Genomic DNA, 15,176 nt, shown 5'->3' on the forward strand with positions numbered 1-15,176 from the left:
CTGGGAGGCGGCAGCGCGGCCGCGCTGGGCAGGGGGCGGGGGACGAAGCCGCGCCCCCGCGCCCGTCCGGCCCGCGCCCCGCTGGAAGCGGCAGCCCGCCCCGAGCCCGCCGACGCTCTTCTGCGCCGGCAGGGGCAGCAGCGGGAGCGGCGCGGGGCGGAGCCGAGCGGCGCGAACGGCCGGGAGAGGCCCGGCCTGGCCTGGCGCGGCGGCGGCGGCGGCGGGAGCGACGCCAGAGGCCGCGGGCGCCTTTCGCGAGGCCGCCGCAGGAGCCCGGCCGCAGCGCGGGGAGGCCTGGGGTCTGGAGGCCGCCGCTGCCGCCATGCCGCTGCTCTTCCTCGAGCGCTTCCCCTGGCCCAGCCTCCGTACCTACACGGGCCTCAGCGGCCTGGCCCTGCTCGGCACCATCGTCAGCGCCTACCGCGCCCTCAGCCAGCCCGAGGCCGAGGCCGGGCCCGGGCCCGGGCCCGGCGAGTCGGAGCAGCCCGCTCCCAGCCGGGCGGACGCCGGGGGCCCCCGGGCCCGCGACGTGGCCCAGTACCTGCTCTCGGACAGCCTCTTCGTGTGGGTGAGCGAGGCTGCCACTGGCCCCGCAGAGGTGGACGGGGCAAGCGGGGCGGGGGCGCCCCGTCACCCATTATCCATGGGGGGCGTGGCCTCCCCACGGGACCACCGTGTGCGGGGGCCTGGGGCCGGGGGACCGAGACTGCGCTCGCGGAAGGAGAGGGTTGAGGGGTTGGAGTGGGCCCGCGGTGGGCAGAAGATGGGGTGAGGGCGTGAGGAGGGGGCGGCCCTAGGAAGTTGGGGGCTTGAGGAAGGTGTCGAGGAGGCGTGGTGGGGGCGCGCGCGGGTCGAAGAGGCCAGGCCCGGGGCAGGGGAGACAGCGCAGGGACGGCAGGAAGGGGTTAGGGTACTCGGGGGAGGAAGGGGTGCAAGTAAAAGGTGGGGACAGGGTGGGGTATCTGAGGGACCCTGGGGAAGGAAATCAGAAGACCTCAGGTCAGGTTCAGCGGGGAGGTGAGGATCAGGAGTCAGCTACTGGGAGCGTTAGAGTAAGTGGACAGAAGTTGAAAGGCTTTTCTGACTGGGTCTGGCATGAGTAAGTTATTAGCGGGTTTCCAGTGAAAAGGACAGGGCAAAACAAACAAACCCAAAACCCAAACCCGCTGCTGTGCAGTCGATTCCGACTCATAGCTACAAGGGATGGGAGAATTCAGAAGCTGAGTATGGGGGAATTTTAGGCATTTCGTTGTGTTTGGACATTGCTGTTGGGAGGGCGGCCGTCTCTCACAACTTTTTACTGCCACTTGGTATTTGCTCGTCTTCTTTGGGTGCTATTAAAAAAAAAAAAAGGACACAACTGTGCTTCGTCTCTTGCTGCCCTTACCTGATGATTCATGACGGTTTTCTTTGATGTTGGAAGCAGGGTAACACAGCATTCGGGGTCAAGAGGCTGCTCTTTATTTTAACTTGGGATTTCTCCTTCTAGTGATCCATTTTAAAACAAGACTTCCAGCTTGCCTGCCAGTGCAAGATAAGCAGCATTTACAAGGCATACGTGTTTGTCTCATTTATGAAAACAGATAATTTCAGGCTGGGCAGGTCAACTGTATTTTGGCTAAAGAATTTTGCTTCCACCTGGACTTTGAATGCCTGTTATATAAACTCCACAGTGATCAGAAAAGTGACTCCAAGATTTAGTCACTGGGGGTTTTACATCCACGTTTTGGATCTTGTCTCTTTCTCAGGTTCCCATTTGGGCTTGAGTTGTTGTGTGCTGTCGGGTGGATTTGGACTCATAGAGACTCCATGTGACAGGGTAGAATTGCCCCATAGGATTTTTTTAATCTTTTAGGGAAGGGAAGCAGATAGTCGGGTCTTTCTCCCACGGAGCCACTGGTTGAGTTCAAACCACCAACCTTTTCCTTAGCAGCCAAGTGCTTAACCTTTTGAGGTTGAAAGTAGCCTGTAAATGACTGAGGGATTAATATTCCAGGCTGATAGAATGATATACAACTCATTTGTTATAATTAATCCCACTGTGCTTCATCAGGAAGCAGTGGGATTTATGAACTCTGGGGGCTGTGGAATGAAGTCTCCTGGTCCTTCTGATGTAGAGATTACTAGAAGGTGATGAAGGGTGAAGTTCCATTCCTCTACGGCTGTGTAAAGCTGCCAAAGACTGGAGAAGAGAGAGAACTCATCTCTTGCTCTCAAATCTGCTTTTGCATTTGAGTTGGCAGGTAAACAATTTGAAGTGAAGAGTGCCTTTGACAAATGTTAAGATTATAATGTAGTCTTTGATATATTTTTTAAGTCAGAGATATAAAAAAGCCTTTGAGAAAGAACTGCTATTGTACTTATATAACAACCACTAGTATTGTTTAATGATTTTTTTTTCCTTTAGGAGTTTCTTCTTACAAAGCCGGTGTTCAGATTCCAAGGTTAATACCTCTTCATCAAATACTATGTAAAATCTGTTGATTTTTCTGTGAAAATTATTTTTAAGAAAATTTCTTTCTTCTCAGCTTTTTCAGTAGCAGTGTTGCCTCACGTAACCTTATCATTTCTTCCTATCTGTTGATAATACCTTCATTTCTCAGTTGATCTTCTTAACCGTTTTCCACCTTTTTTCTTTGGTTTTCACGTGTTCATGCTGGCCTTCTGTGGTTTCTGAGACTCTGCATGTGTGCTCTGTAAGTTTTCCTCCTTACCCACTTAGTTGCTGCTTTAGCAGCCAAGTAGGGTTCACAAGGTCAAAAGCCTTTGGTGGCCTGACAGATAACATTATTGAGTAAATATGTGGTGGGTCCGTTGTGGAAATGGATCCTTTTGGTGCCCTGCCTGAGGCATTCAGATTCAGTTTTTTATAAAACCCTGCCCACTAAGGCCAAAGGAGAGAAAACAAAAAACAGCTCCTTCTGCAAATCCTGCAAGCTATTATTTTACATATTGGCATCTCTCTACAAGTTATCTCTGTAGAGTACAATTTTGGAATGATACAAATCTATTAGCATCTTAAGGGGTCCAGGTGGCACAGTTGTTAAAGTGCTTGGCTGCTAACCCAAAGGCCAGTGGTTCGAACCCACCAGCTGCTCCACAGGAGAAAGATTTAGCAGTCTGCTTCCCTAACTGTTAGCCTGGGGAAACCCTGTGGGGCAATTCTCTGTCCTATAGGGTTGCTGTAAGTCAGAATCAACTGGACAGGGCAACGGGTTTGCTTTGGATAGCATCTTACGAAGTTTTAGATAAACAAACGACTCAAAACTTTTCAAAGGTACATTTTTTGGCACTTTGAAGGTCATAGCTGTGAACATTTCCCCCCTAACCTCAAAGCGACTCATATACAAATAACAAGGCAAAATTTGCTAACTGATAACAGATTTATAAACAAAATATGGTGAGCTTTGGGGAAAGTGAGAATTAATTCTGCCTAGGGAAGGACTCATGGAAAATGGCATTTGAACCTAGTCTTGCAAGTTGGGAAGTTATCTTCACAAGAAGGTTATTCCAGGCACAGAACACAGCATGTGAAGTTCAGTACGGTGTGAGGAAGACAGTGCAGGATATATGAAGAGCTGTCAGTAAACTGGGCTGTTAAGTTAAAAATCCGTTGATTTTTCCGATTCAGGAGGGAGGTAGGGAAGGTGAAGGGGAGCCCCAGGGATTACAGGTGGTGGGGGGAAGTGACCCTGCTGTGAGAGAAAGGTAGAGATGAGCATCCCCTCGGGATGTTTTTTTTTCTCAGAATGTGCACTTCTGGCCTTCTTATTCGATGTCACCTGGGTACTTATACAATATAGTTTCTCAGGGTCAGCTAGGGAGATCAATTTCAGGGAGAAAGGTGGGGCCTTGCAATCTAGTGGCACAAATGGCTAAGCATTGGACTACTTAAATTGAAAGGCCGGCAGTTCACATGCACCCAGAGGCACCTTGGAAGTAAGGCCTGGCAATCTGTTTCTGAAAGGTCACAGGCCTTGAAGACCCTGTAGAGCAGTTCTACTCTGCAGACATGGCGTCGACTTCAGGGAGCTGACAACAACAGAGCAGATGTTAGGCACACTAATGTTTGAGAATGGTTAACGCTCTTGACTGCTAACCGAAAGCTTGGCCTGGCAATCTACTTCCAAAAACTCCACTGAAAACCCTGTGGACCCCAGCTCTCCTCTGGCACATGTGGTCACCACTAGTTGAAATTGACTTAATGGCAACTGGTTTCGTGTTTGAGAAACTGACCTAGGGAAGAGATGGGGTGTAGGGCCAAGGCCAGATTATGTAAACCTTGTCTGCTCTGCCAAGGAGTGTGAACAGTATTTTGTGGGCGTGGAAAGCCAGTGATGGAGCAAGGGGGGCGGGCCCTGTCATGATGAGACAGTTATTTCAGGGGACAGTTTATGGAAGCAATGTGTAAGACGGATTTATGTAGAGTTTATGTAGAACGGGAAGAGGCCAGGAGATCTAATGACCTAGAACTACTTCCTGACAAGGAGGCCTCTCCAGATGGGCCTCTGGCATGAACATTGAGAACAGGTCTGAGGGAGGCTCCAGGATTCTTACACCACATACCTGCATTTGACGTGATCACTTGTTTCTCCATGTCTTTTCCAACTTCCGTGCTAAAATTTTATTCCTAAGAAATTTTTTATTTCATCATTATTCATTTCTAGGCTTATTTTATATCGTTCAAACTGCTGTTTCCATTAAAGTATCTCTTGATCCATTCTGTGATTGTTCAGGTGTTTTTGCACACTTCTTTATTCTTACTCATCATTTTCATTACTTTTTAATGTATTAGCTTCTAAAATTGTTAAGAGCAGGACATGGTAAAATGGAGAAATAGAAATATGAAACAAATGTTAAAGTTCTGACTCAAGTATATACAGATTGTATAATTTAAATAGAAGTCTTAAGGGGAAAAAAAAAATCACTGAAGACGAGAAGGATAAAAGCGGACTGACCATTCATTTAGAGCAGTGATTGTCCAACTGTGGTGGCTGATGTGACCTGCACCTGTTTTTATACAGCCTGTGAGCTATGAATGGTTTTTGCATTTATAAGAATATTGTGACAGAGCGTGTGGCCTGCAAAGCCTAAAATGTTTACTGTCTGATAGCCCTTCACAAAGCAGCCGTGGTGGGTCAACAGTTAAGTGCTCAGCTGCTAACTGAAAGCTTGGTGTTTCGAACCCCCCAGCAGCTCCACAGGAGAAAAGACCTGATGATCTGCCCCCATAAATATTACAGCCTAGGAAACCCTATGGGGCAGTTCTACCCTGTTGCATGGGGTTACTGTGAGTCAGAATTGACTTGATGGCACCCAAAACAACAGGCTTTACAGAAGTTCCTGACCGCTGCTTTAGAGTCTGTTTTCACATAATCAGAAAATGGCAGAGCTGAAAGTGACTTACTAGGCTTGCGTCTTTATGAGTCTGGTATTCCAAAGATAGAGGAAAATGTTATCTCCAGAAATGTTGGGGCAGCAGAAGAAGAAAAGACTAGCCTCACAAATAATTGGATATAAACCTGGATAAAAATTAGAAATAGAGGAAAAATCTTAGGGGGCATTGGAGGAAGGGGGCTGCTATTTGACTGTACTGTGCCAGGTGCTTGTATACATAATCTTACTTCCTTAATATTTTGAAAAGAGGAACACAGTCACTGATGTAGTAAGAGGGACTGAGTGTGAATGTTCATATTTTATTGACATTTTATACTTGTCACTGGGAGCTTGCTGAGAGGTAACGATACCTATTGTCCTGAAAGGGAATTGACCTGCACGTGGGCTGGAGGGGAGTAGTTAGTGCTGGTGTTAAGTAGGAGACTAAGAAATATCCAAATTGATCATGTCCTTGAAACAGTTCCCAGTAGTTCAACCACATTTCATTACAAGCTCAAAAATGGTACCCCACTGGTGGCCAGCATTTTTCAGGGTCAAAAATACCTCCACCGTTACACAGTGAAAAACGTGGCTAATCCATCTGTATCACTCTCCTCCCTTTTCCTAGCAGGCCGAACAGTCTTATAATTTAGTTTTCGTTTTTCAGAGGAACAGTAGAACCATTCTGGGAGGGAAATTTCTTGCAGGGCCTTAGAGTAACGGGAATTAGCTTAAATTTGATTAAGTGGGGGTATCTTGGATCACTACCTTCTGACCTGTTAAAGACTGCTTCCCACTGCTGTTGAGTCGATTCTGTCTTGTAGCGACCCTATAGAACAGAGTAGAACTGCCCCACAGGGTTTCCAAGAAGCTTTTGCTTAACAGCCAAACGCTTAACCACTGTGCCACCAGGGCTGCACAGACTGCTTAGGGACATTTATTTTGTATAGGTTAATAAAAACTAAAGGCATTTATTAAGGTTTAAAATATTAAATTTTCTTTTTTTATTAACAGTGCTATAGGTATGAGAAATTTTCTGAAGTACTTTGTTGTCAGGTACAACTCACAGTGATTTCAACTCATAGTGACCCCATAAGACAGAGCAGAACTGCCTCATAGGGTTTTCTAGGCTGTAATCTTTATGGGAGGAGATATAGCAGACCTTTCTCCCATGGAGCTACTGGTGGGTTCGGACCACCAACCTTTTGGTTAGCAGCCAAGTGCTTAATCATTGTGCCACTAGGGCTCCTTTGAATACTTTAATATAGTAGACGTAGTGTGTGTTCTCACAGGATAACTTTTGACTTAGTCCACCCAGTTTTGGTTTGTTACTTATCAACATCCTGTCATATAGTGAGAAAAATAAACGTGGAATTTCAGAACTGGTCAGATAAGTCTAGTAGATTCTAAACTTTTAAAAATTTAATTAAAAAAATTAGATAATAAATGTTCAGGGTACAAAAGTTAAAAAGTACAGAAATGGCATACGGTGAAAAGTAAATCTTCTCCTCTTTCTCCCCAACACCTGCCTCCCTGCCCCAGATGTGGCCGTTAACCAGTTCCTTGTAGCTGGTACCGCTGTTAAGTAGGAGATTGAGAAATACCCAAATTGCCCATGTCCTTGACAGTTTGTATTATACAAGCGTGTATGTATACATATTCTTTCTTTTTTTATACAGAGGCTAGCATAGTGATCATGTCTCTACATTTTGCTTTTTTTAAGTGAAGAGGTTGTCTTATTTAGCATTACCATATAATGTTAGTAAATATAGAATTGCTGAGTTAGTTTTACGGGCTTTGTGGTTTTCCATTGAACGAATGTTTTACAGTTTGTTGAACTAGTCTCACTGGTGGACATTTAAGTGTTTACCATTTTCCTCCAGTGAAGCTCCTTATACTTAGATGAAGTTTGGACTCTGTCTGCAAGGAAAAATTAGCTGGCTAATTAGTAGATAAGTTCGTACTTTTACTGCTGCCTGAATAGATAAGGTAGCGGTGCAGCTCAGCCTTGCTGGAAGGGATTCTTATGATTGTAGGAGGTTAGAAGGTTTGTCCCGTGCATCTGGGGATTTAAATCTGGGGTGAAGCGCTGATTCTATAAGAATATTTTCTAACAGACTTAAAAGCATCTCATTTGGAATTTGCTTTTCGTGAGGTGCTACAATTATGTTTCCTCCAGTGTTTGCAGTTTTTCAAACCTTTGTCAGTTTTGAAGTTGAGAAGTTATATGCCTGGCAAAAGGGCACAATATTTTTGAAATTAAGACATTTTTGTATAAATAGAATACCAAATAAAAAAACAAAATCTGTTTCCATTGAGTCAATTCCGACTCAAAGCTACCCTATAGGCCAGAGTAGAACTGCCCTACAGGGTTTCCAGGGAGCAGCTGGTGGATTTGAACTACTAGCCTTCTGGTTAGCAGCCGAGCTCTTAACCACTGTGCCCATGAGGCCTCCAAATAGAATAACACCAAAAACCAAACCCAGTGCTGTAGAGTCGATTCTGACTCCTAGCGACCCTATAGGACAGAGTAGAACTGCCCCACAGAGTTTCCAAGGAGCACCTGGCAGATTCGAACTGCCGACCCTTTGGTTAGCAGCCTATGCCACCAGGGTTTCCCCAAATAGAATAGTTATCAGTTATTGTTAATGTGCTTTTCAAATTATTTTTAAATATTTTATTGTGCTTTAGGTGAAGGTTTCCAGGACAAAATAGTTTCCCATTCAACAATTTGTACACAGAATGCCCCAAGACATTGGTTGTAGTCCCCTCAATATATCACCACGCTCCTCATTTCTGCCCTGGGCTCCCTGTTTTCTTTGGTCCTGATTTTCTGCCCCTCCCTGCCTTCTCATCTTTGCTTTTGGGCACATACTGCCCTTTTGATCTGATATAATTGATTGTTCTAAGGAGTACATTCCTCTTGGGTATTACCATTTATATTATGTGCTTGTCTGTTTGGCTGGAAGGTGTTCTCTGGGAATGGCTTTAGTTCCAGGCTGAAAGGGTATGATAGGGCCGTAGCCTCGGGAGTTACTCTAGTCTCTGTCAGACCATTAAGTCTTTTTTTTTTTTTTTTTTTGGTAAATTTGATATTTTGTTCTACAGTTTTCTCCCACTCTGTCCAGAGCCCTGTGTTGTGATCCCAGTCAGAGCAGTTGGCAGTGGTAACCAGGCACCATCTAGTATTTCTGGTCTTGGGGTTGTGTGGGCTGTGGTTTATATGGTCCATTGGTCCTTTGGACTAGTTAGTCCTTTGGACTAAGGCTCTCTTGAGTCTTCAGTTTTCTTCACTCTGCATATAATTCTTTTTTTTTTTTTTTTTATAATTTTTGTGCTTTAAGTGAAAGTTTACAAATCAAGTCAGTCTCTCACATAAAAACTTATATACACCTTGCTACATGCGCCCAATTACTCTCCTAATGAGACACTGTCTCTTTTCGTGTCCATTTCGCCAGCTTCTAACCCCCTCTACCCTCTCATCTCCCCTCCAGGCAGGAGATGTCAACATAGTCTCAAGTGCCCACCTGATCCAAGAAGCTCATTCCTCACCAGCATCCCTCTCCAACCCGTTGTCCAGTCCAATCCGTGTCTGAAGAGTTGGCTTCAGGAATGATTCCTGTCCTGGGCCAACAGAAAGTCTGGGTGCCATGACCACCGGGGTCCTTCCAGTCTCAGTCAGACCATTAAGTCTGGTCTTTTTATGAGAATTTGGGGTCTGCATCCCACTGCTCTCCTGCTCCCTCAGGGGTTCTTTGTTGTGTTCCCTGTCAGGGCAGTCATCGGTTATGGCCAGGTACTATCTAGTTCCTCTGGTTTCAAGATGATGTAGTCTCTGGTTCATGTGGCCCTTTCTGTCTCATAGGCTCGTAATTACCTTGTGTCCTTGGTGTTCTTCATTCTCCTTTGATCCAGGTGGGTTGAGACCAATTCTGCGTATAATTCTTGACCGCATATACCTACATGCAAAAACAGAAGGGTTTTTTTTTTTTAAAAAAAGATCTGTTGTGATTAGACTGGAGGATGCTTGGCTGACCTCTAAAATTCTGTTTGGCTGGGGGATGTGACATGAGAGGTTGTGGTTGTGGTTTTGTCTTATGACATTACTGTTAGTTAATATGGCCTAGGTTCCAATTGACTGGTTTATGTAGCACAATAAAGATGAGCCTTTTTTAAACATGTTTCTTTTTTCTCTCTAAAAATTAGTATTCCAAGCTATGTTTTGAATACGGCCTCTCCATAGGAATTCAGGAATTAGAGATACAGGGTGTTTTGGGTAATTAATTTTTTTTCCTGGTTATTTGAAGGATTTAAGTATCAGCATAGTTTGTTTTCTTTTATTTTTGCAGAACTGTTTTTGTCTTAGTCCTTTAAAAATATATCACACTCTTCCTCGCTCCATTGGACAGAATAGAACTAAACATAGTTTAATCTTTTTGTAATTAATCAGGGCTGCCATTATGTGTTTTCAGCAAACGGGTGGATGGTATAAGGTACTAAGAAGAACCTGAAGATATCTTAGGACACTGGAGCTTGCTTTCTCTTCAGTCATTTTTTTTTTTTTTTTAAATCATTTGCTTCTTATAAAAGTAGAGGGAAGAATGACTGCTTTCCTGTAAATTTAGCAAATCAAAGATTGAAGCAGCCTTTATGTTGAATTGGTGTTCATTTTCATTTGCTTTCAATAAAAGTCGTGATGAAGATGGTCTTTATCAAGGTCCTTTTGGCTTTTTGGGATCCACACTGAGTTTTACACATCATTTCAGTATCAATAACGTGATATGCCACGCTAGCCTCTTGGTCAGGGTCGGCCTGCTCTTCCATTTTGTAAGCATTAGATTTGTTATTTAGGTGTAAGGATGTCCATGACTTAATTATTTTTTAAAAAAGAGACTTTTCCCACCACCTGTTGAAGAAGGCCACGGTTTTGCATTGGTATCCGTGGTTGCCTTTCAGTTCTCACCCCTCCTGCCAGTTTTCTTCTTCCTGGTTTCCACATTTGCCCCAGAACCTTGATGTTAAGCCCATCCCCAAGCATGGAGAACAGCTGTCTTTTGGTTGGCAGATTGTTCCATTGCAGCATGTTAAAATATATATATATATATTTTAATTCTCAGTTCTTCGTGGTTTTATAATTTCTTCCTGACCACCAGCTACCTCTCTCCCACCTTCTATTTGTTTGACAGAAAAAAAACCAAACCTGTTGCCGTTGAGTCAGTTCTGACTCATAACCCTACAGGACGGAGTAGAACTGTGTCATAGAGTTTCCAAGGAGTGCCTGGTGGATTCGAACTGCTAACCTTTTCATTAGCTCTTAACCACCACACCACCAGGGTTTCTATTTATTTGACAGGGTGGGATATTTGGTGCTGGATTTTACTGTTCATAACAAATTCAATTTCTAGAACAGTTTTCTTCAAGGCTATCAAAATCTTAATATAGAAAATGTTGTACTTAGGAGGCAGTGACGAGTTGTCTCCACTTTACATATAGTTAAGAAGGAAAGGAAAGGTGTCCTGCCGGAAGGTATATATTGGGACAGGCAATTGTGAATTGACTGGAAAGCTGGTACCTCTGCTCCTTGCTCCTCATTTCTGCCCCCAGCCCATAAAAGTGTGCCCCTTAGAATATTACTTATTTTGCACTGGTAGAGCATTGGGAAAGCTAAGTCATTGCAAACAACAGCGGAATTCCTAAAATAAAATTTCTAGAGCTGCTTTTATTTCTCAACAGGAAAAAAATAAACTTCTTTCTGGTTTGTGTGCAGGTCCTGGTAAATACTGCTTGCTGTATTTTGATGTTGGTGGCAAAGCTAATCCAGTGTATTGTGTTCGGTCCCCTTCGAGTGAGCGAAAGACAGGTAAGTCAAGCACAGGTGACAGGGAGAATTGATTCTTGTGACCAGAATTTTCCCCCCACTTTTTATTCGGTATAATTTTAAACTTACAGAAAAGTTGCACGAATATTACAAAGAATTTTCATGCATCTTTTAAACAGTTAACATTTTGTCCCATTTGCATAACTTTGCGTTTTATTTATATATGCGTATTTTTTGGGATCCATTTATGTTATTGACATCATATCCTTTTACCTCCATGTACTTTAGTATGTGTTTCCTAAGAAAAAGGGCGTTCTGTACGTAACCTTAGCATATTTAGCAGAATCAGGAAGTCTAGCATTGACACTGTACTTTTATCTATGTAATCCACAGTGCATGTTGAGTGTAGCCGGTTGTGCCAGTATAGTTCTTTATAACTATTTTTCCCATGACTTTTATGAATGTAGTTTTTAAAGAAGCATAGATTTGTCCTAGTTTGAGTGATCATAAATAAATATCCCTCTTTAAAATGTGAATTCTTTTCCAAAAGAATTTGAGTGCTTTTTTTCCCGGAAAAGTAAATTAAGATTCATTGGCTTACAAGGAGAAAATTAGGTGGCTTGTTCTTGTTTCAGGTGAGATTGGCATTGGAACATGACTCTTAGAATATATATATATGGGCAAGGGATGCTTTCAATGAAGAATTATGTTCAAGGATATTCTACAGATTTGTAGTTCCCCAAGGATTTTAGTGGAGAATGGTGCGTTTTAAAATAAAGATTCAGACCTGACATTCAAAATGACAGCTGAAAAAAAACAAACTGTATTTTGCACTATTTTGTCACAGCGATAAGACACAGGAACTTCTTTAAAAGTACAACAGTGACTCTACTGCTTTTTCAAAGTCTTTCCTTACTTTCAATCCAAGTCCTAAGTTAGAGGTGAAATGTAGTTACTGCGTGGTTGAGCCCTTGAGCGCCATCAGAGCAGGACTCTTCTGTTTTCTGAGATTTTTCATTAGGGAGTATTTGGCACTTTCTCTAAAATATCAACCCCAGAGGTCTTTCATAGATGAGTTGATAGTATATTGAATACCTGGTAGGGCTAGACCCCTTTTATTGCCCCCCCCTTTTTTTTCAGGATTGTAAAGATTTTTAAAACTGGAGGTCCTCAATGTAGGAAAGAGTACAGAAAAGGTACACTTACACACTGCTGAGCATATACTCACACAACTGCTTTGGAAAGCTGATGGACAGTGTGTGTGAAAAATCATAAAAAATCTAACTTTGGTTCAATAATGCTGAAGAAATAGAAACGCATAGGTACAAAGACATTCATTACAATGTTTTCCGAGTGGTGGAAAAAACAACTGTAGTCATTACAATGGTATGTTCAGCATTGGTGATATTCTCACAGTATGATAAGTGAAGGAAAGCTGTGTACAAAAATTAAGGTATTTTGTATATGGGAAGAGACAAGAAAAAGGCATACAAATGGTAAGGCATTTTATTTTAATTTTTTTATACTTTATTTGGACTGGCAAATGAATTTTTTTTTTTTTACGTCTGTTATTTTTTAATCTGAAGAATGTTTTTTAAAAAATGAAAAAGAGTCTAATTTGCCATTCTTTTCTATTGTGCCTTGACAATCTAAGGTATTTTCATTTCTTAATACATAAGGGGCTGGACTAATATCACCACCCTTTTTTTTTTTTTACTTTAAAATATTTTTATTGTAAAATGATTCAGCCATCCCCGATATAGAAAATAGTGTAATGAAACCCCTCCACCAATCTTGATGAAATGTTATCATTTTGACTTCTTTGCTTCAGATTTTTTTTTTAAGTGAAAAACTTAGCCAGTTGTTGTTACTTGACTCCAACTCATGGCAACCCCATGTATGTCAGAGTAGAACTGTGCTCCATAATGTTCACTACCCTTTTTAATGGCTTTAAAAGAAAAAAAAAAAGGACAGTAATTTCATGACTGATTCAGGGTTATAGTCCAAAGTCTACAAATTATTCTCTGGGTGTCTCACCTCTATTCACTAGTTTGGTTTTTTTGATTTCACCTCTGTTCATCTTGAGGGTGCTCCCTTTTTTCTTTGTCTTCTGTTTTCTTGTGGAAAATTATTAGAACACTAAGTACAGAGTATTTTCTCCATAGAAACCAGCTTTTGTTTTGTTAGCGTCTCTGAACTAGGTTAGGTGTGACGGTACTCACCTTTATAAACTTTTTCTTTTCAGCACCTCAAAGACAAGTTTTGGAATTTTATTTTCTACAAGTTCATTTTCATTTTTGGTGTGCTGAATGTCCAGACAGTGGAAGAGGTGGTCATGTGGTGCCTTTGGTTTGCTGGGCTTGTGTTTCTGCATCTGATGGTTCAGCTCTGCAAGGACCGATTTGAATATGTGAGTTTTTAGTCCAGCTCTTTGCTTACTTAAAAAACAAAACAGAACAACCAAACCCATTGCCATGGAGTTGATTCCGACTCACAGTCACACGTCTCCTAGGTTTGAATTCTGTAGTAGGAATGAGCCACAATAGACATGCTTGGCATGCTTGGGGTGGCACTCGAGGGGAAGGCTCCTGGATGCCTGTTTCTTAAGGAGCCTTCTGCAGCAGCTCAGGTTCAGGGTGTCTCCTCAGGAGATTTCCTCCCTTTCCCCATAGGATATTACACTACTGCCCACATGGGGCCAGCTCATCTACGCAAACTGCGTCAATCATGGTACAAGGAAATCTACATATACATACATTGCGTAAAAACTGACCTCTTTAGATTATTTTTCCCCTCCCTACCTTGATTCTTGGGATTCTTTCTGACTGGTTTACGCTGTTTCCACCCCTAGGCCAGGACTGAATTCTCTCTCTCAGCTTCCTTGGTCCCTGGAGAAGCAGAATCCTTTTCTGCCTGGGTACAAGATCTGCCTCTCAGCTTCAGATCAGAGCCATGCAGGTGAACCCTCACTCATTGGTGCTCCTGATCTAGTCTCTCATGGATCCCAGGCAGTGTGCGCCTACAAGGCTGCCTCTTGGTTAAACCTACGGCAATCATGTTTGCCCCTTTTTAACCAGTTCCCTTGCACCTCTGTGTGAGTTAATCTCACTCTCAAAGCCTTAAGCTCTTTCATAGTTCAACACCTATCCCTGGGCACCAACACAGCTTTTAACCTCCCAAACTAGTTTGTTACCTATAGCTACTTCCTTAGGACTCACAGCTCCAGGCCTTCTTTTCTAAGCTATTACTTAACATAACATTGCATCAGTAGAAAATCTGCACCCTAATTACATTTCAGTTGACCTAGCCCTGAGCAGACTAGCAATGTCCTCCAGTTGAATTTTGGGGAGGAGGGCTAGAGCAAGACTGAGAAGAGAAAGACAAAAGAATATGCCCCTCTTCTGAGGCCTATTGAATGTTAAAGGATAGAATTGCCTACCCTTAATTTTCCAAAGGTTTATAATCCCAGTGGAAGTAGGATCCTTGAGAATATGAGACAGAAATATTGTGCATATTTTTATATTTGTTAAACTACAGAGATCTGTGCATATCAGCTAATATTCAGGTTTAGGAAGGTTGGAGGATTATTGTCCATATGGTAATGGGATGCTGTTCTGTGCTTTGCGTTTGGCCAGGCACCTAAGCACAGACCCTCAAGCAGAGAAGCCAAGACTGACCTTGCTTGAGCTTCTCAGTGAGGTTTTAACGCTTCCTTGAAGAAGAATGAGCTCCCTACCCTGTCTTGTACGTTTCAGCTTTCTTTCTCTCCCACAACACCGATGAGCAGCCACGGTCGAGTCCTGTCTCTCTTGATTGCTATGCTGCTTTCCTGCTGTGGATTAGCAGTTGTCTGTTGTGTCACAGGCTACACTCACGGGATGCACACGTTGGCTTTCATGGCTGCAGAGGTAAGATACTGGGCAGAGGTTTCTGCTCTGATGACATTCCTGTACATTTTCAAGGAAGCTGGAGGATTCCTGCA

At 43.1% G+C, this 15,176-nt stretch overlaps 1 protein-coding gene across 3 annotated transcripts in view; it reads left to right on the top strand.

The window, feature by feature from the left end:
- Nucleotides 1-289: 289 nt before the first annotated feature.
- AMFR (autocrine motility factor receptor) overlaps nucleotides 290-15,176 on the top strand; it is a 38,650-nt gene continuing 23,763 nt past the window's right edge. Inside the window, exons 1-4 of one of the 3 annotated variants that reach the window (XM_064274010.1) lie at nucleotides 290-568; nucleotides 11,144-11,236; nucleotides 13,440-13,604; nucleotides 14,950-15,102. In XM_064274010.1, coding sequence (XP_064130080.1) covers nucleotides 323-568; nucleotides 11,144-11,236; nucleotides 13,440-13,604; nucleotides 14,950-15,102 — 657 coding nt within the window. In that variant the 5' untranslated portion in view covers nucleotides 290-322. Of the gene's footprint in view, nucleotides 569-9,272; nucleotides 9,292-11,143; nucleotides 11,237-13,439; nucleotides 13,605-14,949; nucleotides 15,103-15,176 lie in introns of those variants that run through there. The other 2 variants (XM_064274009.1, XM_064274011.1) reach the window with 2 other exon arrangements.

The sequence above is a fragment of the Loxodonta africana genome, chromosome 21 (assembly GCF_030014295.1).
Source record: "Loxodonta africana isolate mLoxAfr1 chromosome 21, mLoxAfr1.hap2, whole genome shotgun sequence".
NCBI lineage: Eukaryota > Metazoa > Chordata > Mammalia > Proboscidea > Elephantidae > Loxodonta > Loxodonta africana.